The following is a 13,850-nucleotide window of genomic DNA, read 5'->3' as shown; positions in this document are numbered from 1 at the left end:
TTATTAAACTTGTTAGTCCCTCCTTAGTACCGTCTTGTCTTCATTTGTACATTCCCATGAGGACTGGCCCTTTTACTTCTGTTGTTACTCTGTAAGTCTTATTTAGTCTGTAAGCTCTATTTTCTTGAATGAATTTCTCCTACTGCAGGTACGACATGCTTTCCTGCAACATTCAGCACACCATGTGCGCTTTCACTTTCTTAGCAGCCCGGGACAATGGCGGCCGCTTCTTTGAAATTAAATAATGTATCGCATTTACAAGAGTTTGAGCTATTGGCATTGTAAATAACAATGCCTTTATGTGTTAATTATCAAAACAGATAAATGCATTGTTATATACAATGTCAATAGCTTAAACCCTCAGAAATGCAAGACATATTGCATTGCAAATGCTTGTTTGCTCTTATTGTCCAGTTTAATGGAGCAGGATGGCTTTCCTTATCATGGAAACTTGTAAACTAACCATCTTAGAATGGGCATTGCTTTTACCAGTAAATTACATCTCCTTGTTTAAATTTATTCCCAGATCACTTGCTTTCTATAAAATGGCCTGAATTTAATCTAAATTAAAACTGTAAAGAAATGACACTGTAGTCATAGTTAAAGATGGCTAGAGGCTGGCAGGTACTTGCAGGTACATGTGTTGTAGTTTCAGACACAAAGTAGGTACAAAGGAGAGCAAGTTAATTTGAAAGAATAAGTGCCCGACCTGCAGCTCCCAGGCAGGTACTCCCTGATGTCAATAGACAACCTCAAGAATCCAATGACAGAATCCAGTATCAGAACAAGAGAAAGACAAGATTAGGACAACATTGATCATAAAAAAACATCTCCCGTTTTTCAAAACGCAAAAAAAAAATCTGTTCCAAAGATTAAACATACCAAAACACAAACCTACCATTCAAGCTTGCCGAGCACAAAACACTGAAATGCAATACCACCCCTAACCTGACACAGATATCTGCACCTTGAGTGTAGTACTTTCAACAAGGTGCAATTCGCGTTTTAGGTGAGGGGCCTAGACTCAAGTAGCTTTTCTTGCACCTGGAAAAACAAATTTCCTTCCACCCACAAGTAATCTACATCATCCTGCAAAGCTCCCTGAACAAGATGCAAGATCCAGAGTACATTCAAAAACACAGCCCTCATGGATACACCACACTACCCCAAAGAACATGAAAACATAGGTGAAGAATTCACAGCCAATCAAATGCTGGAGAAGACTAGCCTATCCAAAGGAGTTTTCTATCCGGGAAATACTGCCAACCATTGAGGTTGAGTCTACATTCCCTATAGAATCCTCCTGCGATAACAACCGAACCAACAGAAACAAAAGTCATCCTATGTGCTTCATGATCATTTATTTTAGGGTAGGTTTCCACCAAGTTAGTAATCCTGTATCTTGTCAGGTCAAAACAATTTTAATTAGAAATTCTAACTTTCAGCCTTAGGGTTAACCCCTGGTAATTATGGTATAAAGCAGCATGCTTTCCACAGAGAAATATGGGTTAGGCATTAAAGCATTAACAATCATATACATTCCCCAAGCCAATTTAGAAGAAAGAATATAAATAGAAAACTTAAAATGACTCAAAATTAGCAACATTAGAATGAAGAAAACAGATATATGAATTTCACTACTTGTTTATCATGGAGAAAAATCATCTCCTGCTTACAAATAGCTCAAAAAGCCACAGTGTATTTTATTCTAAAAGTTCCACGGCACACTTGAGTATCACATTTACTCCCAAATCCTCATTGGTTTCTAGTCATCAAACGCACCACTTTCAAAACCTTATGCATCTGTCATTGGGCTCCCTTTGGTCTTGGCCCAAAATATCTTTAAAAGGAATTTTTTGGTAGCTAATTTTTTACAATGTATGATCCTCATCTTTGAACCTCTTGATAGTTCCCAAAGTTCGCTGAGCACAATTTGTCGCTCATGCATTTTACCTTTTGCCCAAACCTTGGAATACTCTCCCTCTAACCCTATTCACAAAGTCCAGCTTCCTCTCTTTTCGTAAATGCATCAAGACTATACTATTTTCAAAGTAGGCTAATTTTCCTTTGTGAATCTGGTGTGCTTTTTTTTCTTTCTCCTCTCGGATGTAGTAATGCCCAGACACCTCTTGAGGAACCTGTTGTCCTTTTGAAATACACCTATTATTTTTTCATTCATTCAAAAAGACTACCACAGCTATTGCAGAGAAAAAAGAGATTTTGTATCCTTTCACAAGGACACAGGACATACTAATTGAAATTAACAGGATTTATACGTGTCACAAACAGGGTCCCTTTGACAGATGTATCCCTTGTTCAAAGCAGTGGATCACTCCAATGACATGCATTTAAAGTCACTCATGTGAGTGCCGTAAAGCTACACTGCGTCCAAAAGCTAACTTTTATGCCAACAGTGCTTTTTCCTCACCATTGCACTGTCTTTAGCTAAAATCTAGACAGGCCAATTGGGGTTAGTCAGTTTATTTGCATGTTACAAAGACCATAGATCCTATTTCACCCAGAGGTAATATATGCCGGTCGAACAAAAGAGAAATATCTGGGTAGACACCTCAGAAACATGTAATTTCTCACATAACCTCAATACCAAGAAAACATACACAAATTTTACACTGACAAGAGTATGCCCCAGAAGACCCCTAGCACTTATGTAGAGAGCAGGCAAGGCTGCCTCAGGTAAGAGTGGTGGGGTGGTGGGGTGGTGGTGCGATGCAGCGCGCACAACAAAATTTGTTTTCTTTATTTTTTTCGTAACTTACCTGCAATCGGCTGTATGCCGCATTTTGCAACCCCCCACCCTGCCCCTCCTCTGCCCTACGTCACCGCCCCGGTAACACGCCCTATATGGGCCGTCGCTGCACAGACTGTAGTCCTTGGACCTTGTCCTGTGGTATAGAAAGCCAGGCCAGCAGCTGGTCTTAGACTGCTCCTCCAGCAACTTCTACAACACCCGAGCGACAACTGCCCGCAGTAAGTGCTGCCATGTCTGGGTGCGGTTACATCAAAGTTAAACTGAACGGCCACTCATTTGCAATGAGATGTTTATGGTTTGATGCTATATATTTGAGTGGTTGAAGTTCTGACCAATGAGTTCTGCTTGCTGTGCCAGGTACAATTCCAATAAATTATGACTGTACTTACAGTAAGTGGTAGCTATGCAGAAATTATTGTCTCTAATTTATTCATGTTCTGAATCCTTAGTTTTGACTTTTGAGGTACATTCGTTCCTGCCACTCGGTGCTGTGGATAACCTCGGTTTATGGGGTACCGACTTATCATGGATCTGCCCCCTTATTGCTGATCACCAGTTCGAGAAGTTTAACATCAACCTACGTATTATACGCCGTATACATATAGGTGCAAGAGTTCTCGAAGAGGACGACGCTATTTTGGCGTACAGCGGGTCTATTGGAAACCCATGACTCACCACTGTCACAAGTGAATTGTTATTTATAACATCCTTGGATCGACGGGGATCTCATAGGATATTTTTGCAAAATGCAACTCGCATTTGGATGTACATTTGGGACAGTTCTTGATCCCATTCAACGGTTTGCGATATTCCCACGCCGCCTTGAAAAAGTCTGAGTACAGACGAAACACATGTGTAAAGACAAAAATACAATAATTGTTGTATTTGGTTTGGACTGTTTGTCTGTCATGCGGAATATTGATCTGATCGAATTTTGCTGAATCATTTAGAATGAATCTTGATTGTGTCCTGAACATAGCACATACTGTTGTTGGACCGACAAACTTCTGAAAAGGGTGTGCTGTAATAGCTTATATTGTTTTTGTATGGATATGCATGTTATTTTATAATGTGCTGATAGCATCTCTAGGTAGAAGGTGCCGTAAGCTGCCCTAAGCACCCCGGTGTATTTTTTAGCATCACCAAGACTACACGCTCATGACTGCCAGATACATACATATGGTTTCCATTTGATGTGCGGTTCCTCCCTTAAAGGGAACACTACTACCAATTTTTTTGGTCTTCTCAGTGACTTTGGCTGAAAAGGGGAGGAGGGAGATGGGTCGGTATTTTTGGAGGTCTGTTGGATCTGCTAAGGGCTTCTTGAGTAGAAGCTTGACTTCTGCACGTTTCCAATCATCGGGGAATGTGCCAGCTTCAACTGTGCCGTTGATGGTGTGTCGTAGTTCTGGTGCAATGGCCGTGGTGGCTCTGTTGCAGATGTGCGGGGGCAGGGTCCATGGAGGCTCCTGAGTGAATGTCTTTCATGGTTGATGCAGTGTCTTCAGTGTTGACTGGGGTCCAAGAGGGGATGGTGGGCTGGCTGGCGTTGCTGGAGGATGGAGTGGTTTCGGAGTCAGTTGTCTGTTCAGTGAAGTTGTCATGGAGGGACTTGATTTTCAGATGGAAGTAGGAACTGAGCTGTTGCATAGGTCCTGGAAGGGTATGATGTCCATGGTTTCACTGGGCGGTGTGGTGAATTCCTGGATTAGGATGAAGAGTTCCTTTGAGTTGCTGGAGTTGGTGAGGATATTTTTCTGGATGAAGGTCCTTTTGGTGGATCTGATGAGTTGGTGGTATTCTGTCATGGCGTTCATGTATGTAGTGCAGACTTCAGAGGAATTTCTGTTTCTTCAATTCTGTTTGAGATATCTGCAGGTGCACCTGGATTCTTGGAGGTCAGTGGTGAACCAGGTGGCCTTTCTGGGGCAGTGTTTGTCGGCGTTGCAGAGGGGTGTGAGCTCATCTGCACAGTTGGTGATCCATCTATGAAGTTCTTTGGCTGCAAGAAGGGTGTTGGTTGAGGTGGAGGGGGCATCGCGGTTGAGGAAGGAGTTGAGGTGCTCCTCAGTGACCTTGCTCCAGTTTCTTCACGGTGGGTGGGGTGCAGGTTTGGGGGTGCTGGGTTTGTCAACATTGAAGTGTACGCAGTGGTGGTCCATCTAGTGTGGTTGCATGGTGTGGCTAAAGTGGATGTTGTTACCTTCTGCGAAGATGGGGTCAAGGGTGTTTCCTGCCTTGTGGGTGGGGGTGGTGACAAGTTGTTTCAGTCTGAGGTTGGTGAGGATGTACAGGAGGGTGGCAGAGTTAGGGTCGCTGAGATTGTCGAGGTGGAAGTTGAGGTCTCCGATGAGTATGTGGTCCAAGGAGGCGATGGTGTAGAGCGTGATGAGGTCGGCGATGGTAGTGGTGAATGCAGTTTGAGGTCCAGGAGGTCTGTAGGCGAGGGTGCCTCATAGGGTTGTTCTGGGGGTGGTCTGGATCTGGAAATGGAGGTGTTCGGTGGAGAGCAGGCTGTTGTTCGTGCTGGAGGTGGTGAGTCGGAAGGCGCTCTTGTGGGCAATGGCAAGTCCTCCTCCCGGGCGGTTGGGGCGGTCCTTCCTTTGGATCTTGTATCCATCAGCGATGGCGGTGGCAATGTTGGGGTGGAGCTGGTATTGGTCCAGGTTTATGTGAAGAAGGCGACATCTGGCACGAGGGTGTCAATGAAGTCCCAGATCTCTACAGCGTGTCTGTGCAGGGAGCGCACGTTGAGGAGGACTGACCTCAGGGCTTTGGGGGTGCTGGCATCATGCGTGGGGGCAGCAGCCATGGGGGTGGGGAGGGTGGTGAAGATTTGCCAGCAGTGACAGCAGGAGAACTGGCCGTGGGTGGAGTTCGGCATAGACAGCTGGCAATTGTTCCTTCCGGGGTTGAGTGCGAGGACAGCTGGGTCATAGCAGTTGGCGGTTGGAGATCCAGGGTCCCTGGAACTGGTCATGGTCGGATGATGGACGGGCGCCAATGGGTTTGCCTTTGGCGCGACTTCGGAGCGCAAGCAGCCGCGCAGTGCTCACCATTAAATAGGAAAGGGGGAGGGAAGCGCAACTGGGAGGTAGGAGCAGGAAATGGCAGGGGAAGGGGCTGCGGGGGCAGCAGTGCTGAAAATGTGGCCAAAATGGGCACGAAGAACAAGGGCACAGGTACAAGAAACAGGCAAAACAGGCAAAGACAGAGCTACAGAAAATACAGGTACAAACACAATACAATACAAATATAAAGGCACAATAACAAAAAGACAGAAAACAGGAACCGTACACAAAACACAGACAACAGTGGCAAGGCTCTCCCACTGGACCCCCAGGGATGAGGTGCAGGCAAGAGCCTGTGGGTGGAGGAGTGCCATGAACACCTACCTTCACAGGGTATCGGCAGCGGCACAACAGCACAGGCACTGGGGAGACAGCAGGTCTCTGACCAGGAGGTCAGAGGTCTTGCTCAGACACCCGAGTAGGGGCCGCCATTAAATAGGGAAGGGGGAGGGAAGAGCAGCTGGAAGGCGGGAGCAGGAAACAGCAGGGGCAGGAGCCATGGGGCAGCAGCGGAGGGGTAAGGGTGGCAAAAACGGGCACGGAGGACAAGGGCACAGGTACAAGAAAGAGGCAAAACAGGTAAAGCCAGAGCTACAGAAAATTCAGGTACAAATACAATAGAATACAAAGGGACAATAACAAAGGGACACAAAACAGGAACAGGGCACAAAACACAAAGACAGACAACAGCGGACCAGGAAAAGAGCAAGGCTCTCCCACTGGACCACCAGGGATGAGGCGCAGGAAGGAGCCTGCGGGTGGAGAAGGGCCTTCAACACCTACCTTCACAGGGCAGCGGCACAACAGCGGAGCTGCTGGGGGAGAGAGCAAGTCTCTGACCAGGAGGTCTCTGCTGTTGAAGCTGCTGTTTTTGCCTTTTCCCTGTCATCTGTGTCCACCATGTTTTGGCAGCATCTTTGTGTGGCTTAGCAAGCATGTCTGTTTCTCTAGACCGAAAGTGTATTTGTCATAGAAAGGAAGGCATGCAGTTTAAATGGTATTCATTGGTTTTGTTGCAGCAAAAAACAAAAACAAATTATGTTCACAGGATAAAACGTGCGATTTCCCTTTTCTTTCTTCACTTTCAACCTAGTCCTTCAACACCTGTCACTGTCCATCTCTCAGAATAGTTTCCTCACTCCTACTGATTGTTGCCAATTGTCCCTCTTCCACACATCCCCTATCTATTTCCCTCCCAATGTGGTTTGCAGAAATAATCTACCAATATTGTTCTTTTTTGTCCACCTCATCTCACATTCTGTATTTCCCTTCCCTAAACAGAACATCTATTTTCCACTCGGTTCCAACTCTTCTGTTCTCAGTTGCCATGGTTCATCTTTGTTGGCCGTTTCACTTATGTCCCACCTCAGTTGTACTTTCCATCTCACACTGTTCTTTGTTGCCAAAATGGTGTCCCCTGAGCTCTTTGGGTATACTGCTGCCTCCTGTTGTTCTCCACAAAGTGGCCCTCTCCCCTCATGTGCCTGTGACAGTGATATGGCTTTTCAGATTGCATTTGCGAGGGCAATAGCACAACAGATTTACGTCCATGACAAATACATCTGATTTGGACCCACTGCATTGAACCCAGAAGATACCATGCCTGAAGGTGGGTGCCAGGGAAGGTACACTAGCTTTCCGAAGTACTATCATATGAATTGCCAGAGGCAATCATTACAAGCAAAGTCTATAAAATGTTGAGAGAGTTCGAAGAAATTACCACTCTGTAAATTAACTTTCTACAACTGATAATGCATAAACATATTCGCAATTTTGTTTCATTTTTTAACTTGTGAACAAATGTTGTAGATGTTAATATTCCGTTAGCTACCAATTGACAAGGAAAATCGTTATGGTAAACATAAGTCAAGGTGAAACATAATTAAATGTGTATTGGTAAACTTGAGTCATATAATATATGGTTAATAATTGAAGGTAATAAGGATAAAATAAATATTGCAAAAACAATACAGTGTAACTGGTAAGCACGAGTGAAAGTAAATTCAGTCAATAGAAAAATAAGTCAAGTGGATGTCTAGGATCCGTCTGCAAACATGCTATCTTATAGTCCATATTTTACTTGGATAAAACCTTAATGAGAACTCTAATTTTACGTAATCAAAAAATGAGAGCGCTTTTGAGATCTGACAATTATACAATATTTATGTAATGGTATTTCTACTTTCGTCATGCCTGGTGTGCTTCTATTTCCTCTTTTCTAGCCCCAAACTCAAAATGTTTCGTTCATTTAATTAAAGTCGATCGATGCTTTACATTCGCCACATTAAAACACAAAAAAACAGAAAGCTCTTACTGTATCGCTTTGGTCCATCTTCTAAGCAGAAGGAAAGAGTTAAAGTGGCATCCTCTTCAAAAAACTCAGTAGCAAAAGCATCCCACCATAGATTGTCACTATCCTAAGAAAAGAGAGAATTTATGAATAGAAGTTTAAATTAGTGCAAAAATCAGCAGTTTGAAAAAAGCGTATTTTTTGGGTCTTAATTACATTTTTAAAAGTTCTTTATCCTAATAATTTGTACTTGGAAGGTAGCGTAGATTAGCATAACTGTGCAAAACATCTATGTTAATAGGTCAATGTTGCTAACTTTTCTCATAATTATGACCCCGGATGGCAAACCCCAAATAACACATTACTAGAAAGGGACATGAGGAGTGTCATATTTGGCAGGTCTTTGATAAAATATACCTATCATCATGCTTGAATCTACCTACTGATACTTATTCAGATCTTCAGAGTACTGTTTTCTCCTCCATCAACATTTTATGTTAATTTTGGATCTTGAGATGAGTTTATGTTAAATAGTGGTTCTTCCAAAGAACATTCCTACAGAACCTTGTTGTGGTCTAGTAAAGTAGGACATGGTATGGATGTTGGCGCATGCCATTAAACTTTGAATCTTTCAGAACATCACAATATGTCATCCATAGAAATAGACTTTGCATAGAAAAGAAACTTGGTGCAAAAGCGGTGAAAATCAATCCTATCATATTTATAATAACCATAGACTTCATCGAGTTTCAGTCCAGCATCATGACTTCAAATATCCTCTTCCATGGAACCATGTGAGATGGTGTATCAATGGGTGTATGCCTGTGCTGGAGGAAACCCAACACTCACTTATCTGTGGCTGCACACTGATGAATTAATTTATTGAGAACCTTCACGCATAATGATTTATAGGTCCAAAATGAGTCTGCACGCTCATACTACTACCCTCTTGAGCAGTTTCTGCAGAAATAATAACGTTAGCTCCAACTATATTATGGCATTCGATGAAGAAATTGGCTTATTGAAAACCAGTAATTAAGTATATCTGACCAATAAGGCATGATTTGCATTATGACAACACAGTATTGGTAGCTTTCATATACAATAGTTGAACGATATATATCAGTGATATTGTTTGGTTAATTATCCTGGTTAACTAGCAGAGCCCTTGAAGGTAAGAAAAACATTAAATATTTTCTTCACTTATTACTCTGACAAGGTAGTTTATAGTTAATAGAATTTTTTTTTTTAAAACTCCTGATCCCAGACTAAAAACAAATATTTAAAAAAAAACGTTAACAGCAGACAGTAAAGATGATTCTAGCCTGTAATTCCTTTGAGTTCTCTACGAATAGTCCATCTGAAGAGAGAATATCACATAAAATAAAACAAAAAAGATTTTTTCTTGATCATCACAGTAGGCTTTCTGCACGTTATTCATGGATTTACCAGATTTATTTAAATAAAATCTTTGGTTCACTTTCATCACTGCAGTGTGCGTTTTTCTTGTGGAAGCAAGAGAGGGGTGATTTAATAAATGTACGGTTTGCCATAACCAAATATGCTCGACTGCCGTCAAGGCTCCGGGGCAGGAGGACCTAGAGAGTGTATATATATATATATATATATATATATATATATATATATATATATATATATATATATATATATATATATATATATATATATATATATATATATATATACATATACATACATATATATATATATATATATATATATATATATATATATATATATATATATATATATATATATATATATATATATATATATATATATATATATATATATATATATATATATATATATATATATATATATATATATATATAATCGCACAAAACCTTGTTTTTAAAGTTCCCTGGATGCACGGAACGAAAACAGGAACGGATTGCACTTGCTTGGTGCAAGTTTGTTTTATTTTTCAGAATTCAACTTTGCCACCGTGACGCGTTTCGGCCTTTGCAGACCTTGATCACATGATGCGTCTATGAACCCTCCTCAAATTTAAATTGCCAAGTGCATAAACAATATGGAAGACAGACTATCCTGTCTCCACGTCACAGTACAAAATAGCAGGAAGTTTTGCATTTTTAAATCTGGACAATATCTTTAAAATGTGCTTAATAAATATAAATGTACTATCTGTATAAATAAGATGATATATCACTAATTTAAGAACATAGAAAAGCCCCTAAAAACCAATTGAATCGCAATTGCAGTTTAATACATGCATACTGGCCATCCTATTGTATCATGGTTCCTGTGCTGTATTTCGGTTGTTGATGTGTTCAATACATAAAAGCCAGACTTAAAAACTGCCTAATTGATACCGCCCTAGTGGGCTGATCTCCTCTGCTAAGTTTATAAAGTGCCGAAGTAATAAAGTGCTAAACACCTACTCCTGAAGTTACCCTAAAGTGCAAAAATGTACATGTAAAAGTGCCAATGTGCAAAGTGCTGATTCTTAAGAGACATACTTCTAAAAACAGCACAAGGGAAGTTATATACAGGGATTATGGAGTGCAGCAATTTCATAAAAATGTGCAAATGTGTATACATGTCATTTCAAGACTGTCACTGATAAACTGAATCTAAACTCACACTAGGAAACTGGTATAACCATGTGTACAGGTCCTCAGTTGTATTCTGCCCCTTTGGGTTTTTACTGTCTAGCTCCAGAATGTACAGTCTCCAGCCTTCTAACTGTTGCCTCTCTATCGCCACCTCGTCTTAACTGTGGTTAGCTGATGTAAGTTTTTGCTGTGGACTTCCCTGAAGTGGCGGGCCACCGGATGTGTTGAATCTGAGTTTGGGATGGTCCTTAGGTACTGGAGAATCCTCTTGGAGACCTGCAGTTTCATGCTACCCACGTATTGCAGTCCACAAGAGCACTCCAGCACATAGATGGCAAATTCAGTCTTACAAGTAAGAAGCTTCTGGATTATAATGGTTTTATCCTTGAATGGCGTGGAATAGGACGTTTTGCTGGTGCCAAACTTGCATGCCCGGCATGAGGAGCATCTGATGAACCCTTTCCTTTTTGACAGTCAGCTAGAGCCAGAGCTTATTTCTGGACTACTGCTCACCAGATAGTCACTTGTGGATGGGGCCTTCCTAAAGGTTATTGTTGGACTTTGTGGAAGTGTACCCCCTACAACGGGATCATTCAACACTAAATGCCAGTTTGTCTTGATAATCCTGCATAAACTATTCCTTTGTTTGGTATACGTCAGGATTAACCTTGTGTTATCAGTATCTGGCATCATGTTGTCGGTTTTCTTTTATTCTTGCTATTAAACAGCAGGTCATTTCTATATATATATTACGTACTGGCGGTTGCCAGTAGGTAGGTATAGTTAGGACCTTGTTTCTATTCAAAAAGCATTTATTATTTTGCTAATATTTTTACAAGGCTGTAATACTGTGCCTGGAGTGGTAAAAGGCTTTGGTTTTTTTATGGCTTGGCAAGGATAGCACTGTGCTAATCCTATGCTTAAAAACTTTGCTGTAGAAATGGTAAAAGACTTTGTCCCTTTCTATCTCAGCGTGGATGGCACTGTGCTAATCCTACGCTTAAAGACTTTGATAGAAAAACAGACATTTGAGGTGAGCAAATTTAGAGTGTCGCTGGTGTTGAGAGTGCTCTATACTGGAGCTGTTTTCCACCTAATTTGGGAACTACTCAGAGTACTCTGCTTCTTTTTTCCTGCATAACTTATGCGTCACATATGCCTGAAAGGGAATTATATATAATATATATACACATATATATATTCACTTAAAAAACCATAGGTTTCACACATGTTATAGTTAGGTGGATAATTCACTCGTAAAAAACCAATGAAATTCCACCGTTATAGTTAGTTCAGATAACTATAACTCTCGCGCCCGCAATCCACTGCTCATGACGTCACATATTACATCACTCATGACATGGTCAGTGGCATCACTCTTGACATCACTGATGACATCATCCTTGTGATAGAGTGGCGGTTGCACGAGTTATAGTTATCTGAACTAACTATAAAGGTGGAATTTCATTGTTTTTTTACGAGTGAAATATCCACCTAACTATAACATGTGTGAAACCTATGGTTTTTTAAGTGAATTTGCAAGGTTTTTTAAATACCAATTCCTAAATATAACGTGTGTGAAACCTATGGTTTTTTCAGTGAATTTGTACGTTTTTTTAAATGCTAAGTTATGTATGTATTATTATTTTTTTTATATATTTATTTTTCAATAAACTACGTATTAAACTTATTATTATTTTATGGTTTTTCACCGTGCGCGCACCACCGCGATAAAAAAAAAAGAATTTAAATGTTTTTTTCTGCCTTCTGGGTCCTTCAGGGGCCCCCTGACAAAGGCTAGGGGGTCAAGAACTCTCTACCCTGCCCCCTTTTCACGTTCGCCACCTTCCTTTTCCACTCTCGCACTGAAAACAAACAAAATGGTGGCCGACACTTCCTGATTTCGACCGATTCGAACGTTGACTGACATGTAACAACCAATCAGAATTACGCTCGCACGCGTTAGGGTGCGCGCACGGTGCGCGCACAATGCGCGGCTATAGATATGTATGTATGCAATTTTCTCAGGAACTACTCAACAGATTGACTCCATATATGCAAAAGGCACATCCCTGACCTGAGGACTACCTCTCTGCCAAATTTCAAGTAATTCTGTTCAGCCGTTCGGGCTGTACCTTCGACTAAAGGTCCTATGGGAAAATGCATGGGGAAAACGCGTTTTGGGACCCCCCTTTTTTCTCGGCCCCCGCTTGACGAATCCCCCGAGACTTTCAGGGTAGGAGCTGAGCAGAGCCCCCCATTAGTTTTGGAAATTTCGCGAAGATTCCGGCGCCAAAGTTATTCAAAATAGAATTTTTAGATTTCCTATGGAAACACGGTCCTAACTATAACTATCTACTGGCGACCGCCAGTAGATAATATATATCTATATCTATATATATATATAACCTTTCCACCTCATCAGAAGTTGCCGGGACACTTAGCAGCGGTGCAATTCAGGGTCTGAGGTTGTCCCTGTTTACGAATAAAATTCCACCGTACAAAAACGTACACATGCACTCCTTCCGAAAATAGCAGCACAATCACGGGGCTTTGAAAGAATTTAATGCATAGATTCAAGCCTCAAAATATCCAACGCGTTTCGGCGAAACTGCCTTGATCACGGGTAAATACAATGCTTTCAAATTATTGATTATATACACTGTGCTCAAAACGTAACGTGTTACAAAAGTGACATAAAAAAGGGACAACACAATCTCAATCCTGGTAGAGTAATATATCCAAGTGAAACGGGGTGTGTGGCACACGCACTGCGTAATGGTACTTAGGTTGCTGATAGGTTGTTTCGTGCACCGAGGTCTCGCTTTCCGAAAAAGAGTGAGTGAAACCTGAAAAATGCACTCCCCAACACATGGGGTGTGTCCCTCGGGCACAGATGTAGTCCTCTCTAGGAGGTTTCAGATGTTGTTCAATGAGTAAAGTTAAACTTTCATCAATTTGAAAAAGCTTTATTCGTCTTTTTTGCTGGCGTTCAGTTCAAACATATCACGGTGAACATTGCTTAGGTTACACATTCCCAATGCATTTCGGCTTGAGCCTTCATCAGGGGTGATCTACAAATAGCAAAGAGGATGGATAAATATAGGATACAATAATGG

At 41.4% G+C, this 13,850-nt stretch overlaps 1 protein-coding gene across 4 annotated transcripts in view; it reads right to left on the bottom strand.

Annotated features, from left to right (window-relative positions):
- LDB2 (LIM domain binding 2) overlaps positions 1-13,850 on the bottom strand; it is a 1,323,491-nt gene that overhangs the window by 762,873 nt on the left and 546,768 nt on the right. For all 4 annotated transcript variants that reach the window (XM_085642378.1, XM_085642376.1, XM_085642377.1 and 1 more), the window contains exon 2: positions 8,156-8,258. In XM_085642378.1, the coding sequence (XP_085498504.1) occupies positions 8,156-8,258 (103 nt within the window). The remainder of the gene's footprint in view (positions 1-8,155; positions 8,259-13,850) is intronic.

Source organism: Triturus cristatus, chromosome 2_2 (assembly GCF_964204655.1).
Source record: "Triturus cristatus chromosome 2_2, aTriCri1.1, whole genome shotgun sequence".
Lineage (NCBI taxonomy): Eukaryota > Metazoa > Chordata > Amphibia > Caudata > Salamandridae > Triturus > Triturus cristatus.
This window is presented reverse-complemented; position numbering and strand designations above follow the sequence as displayed.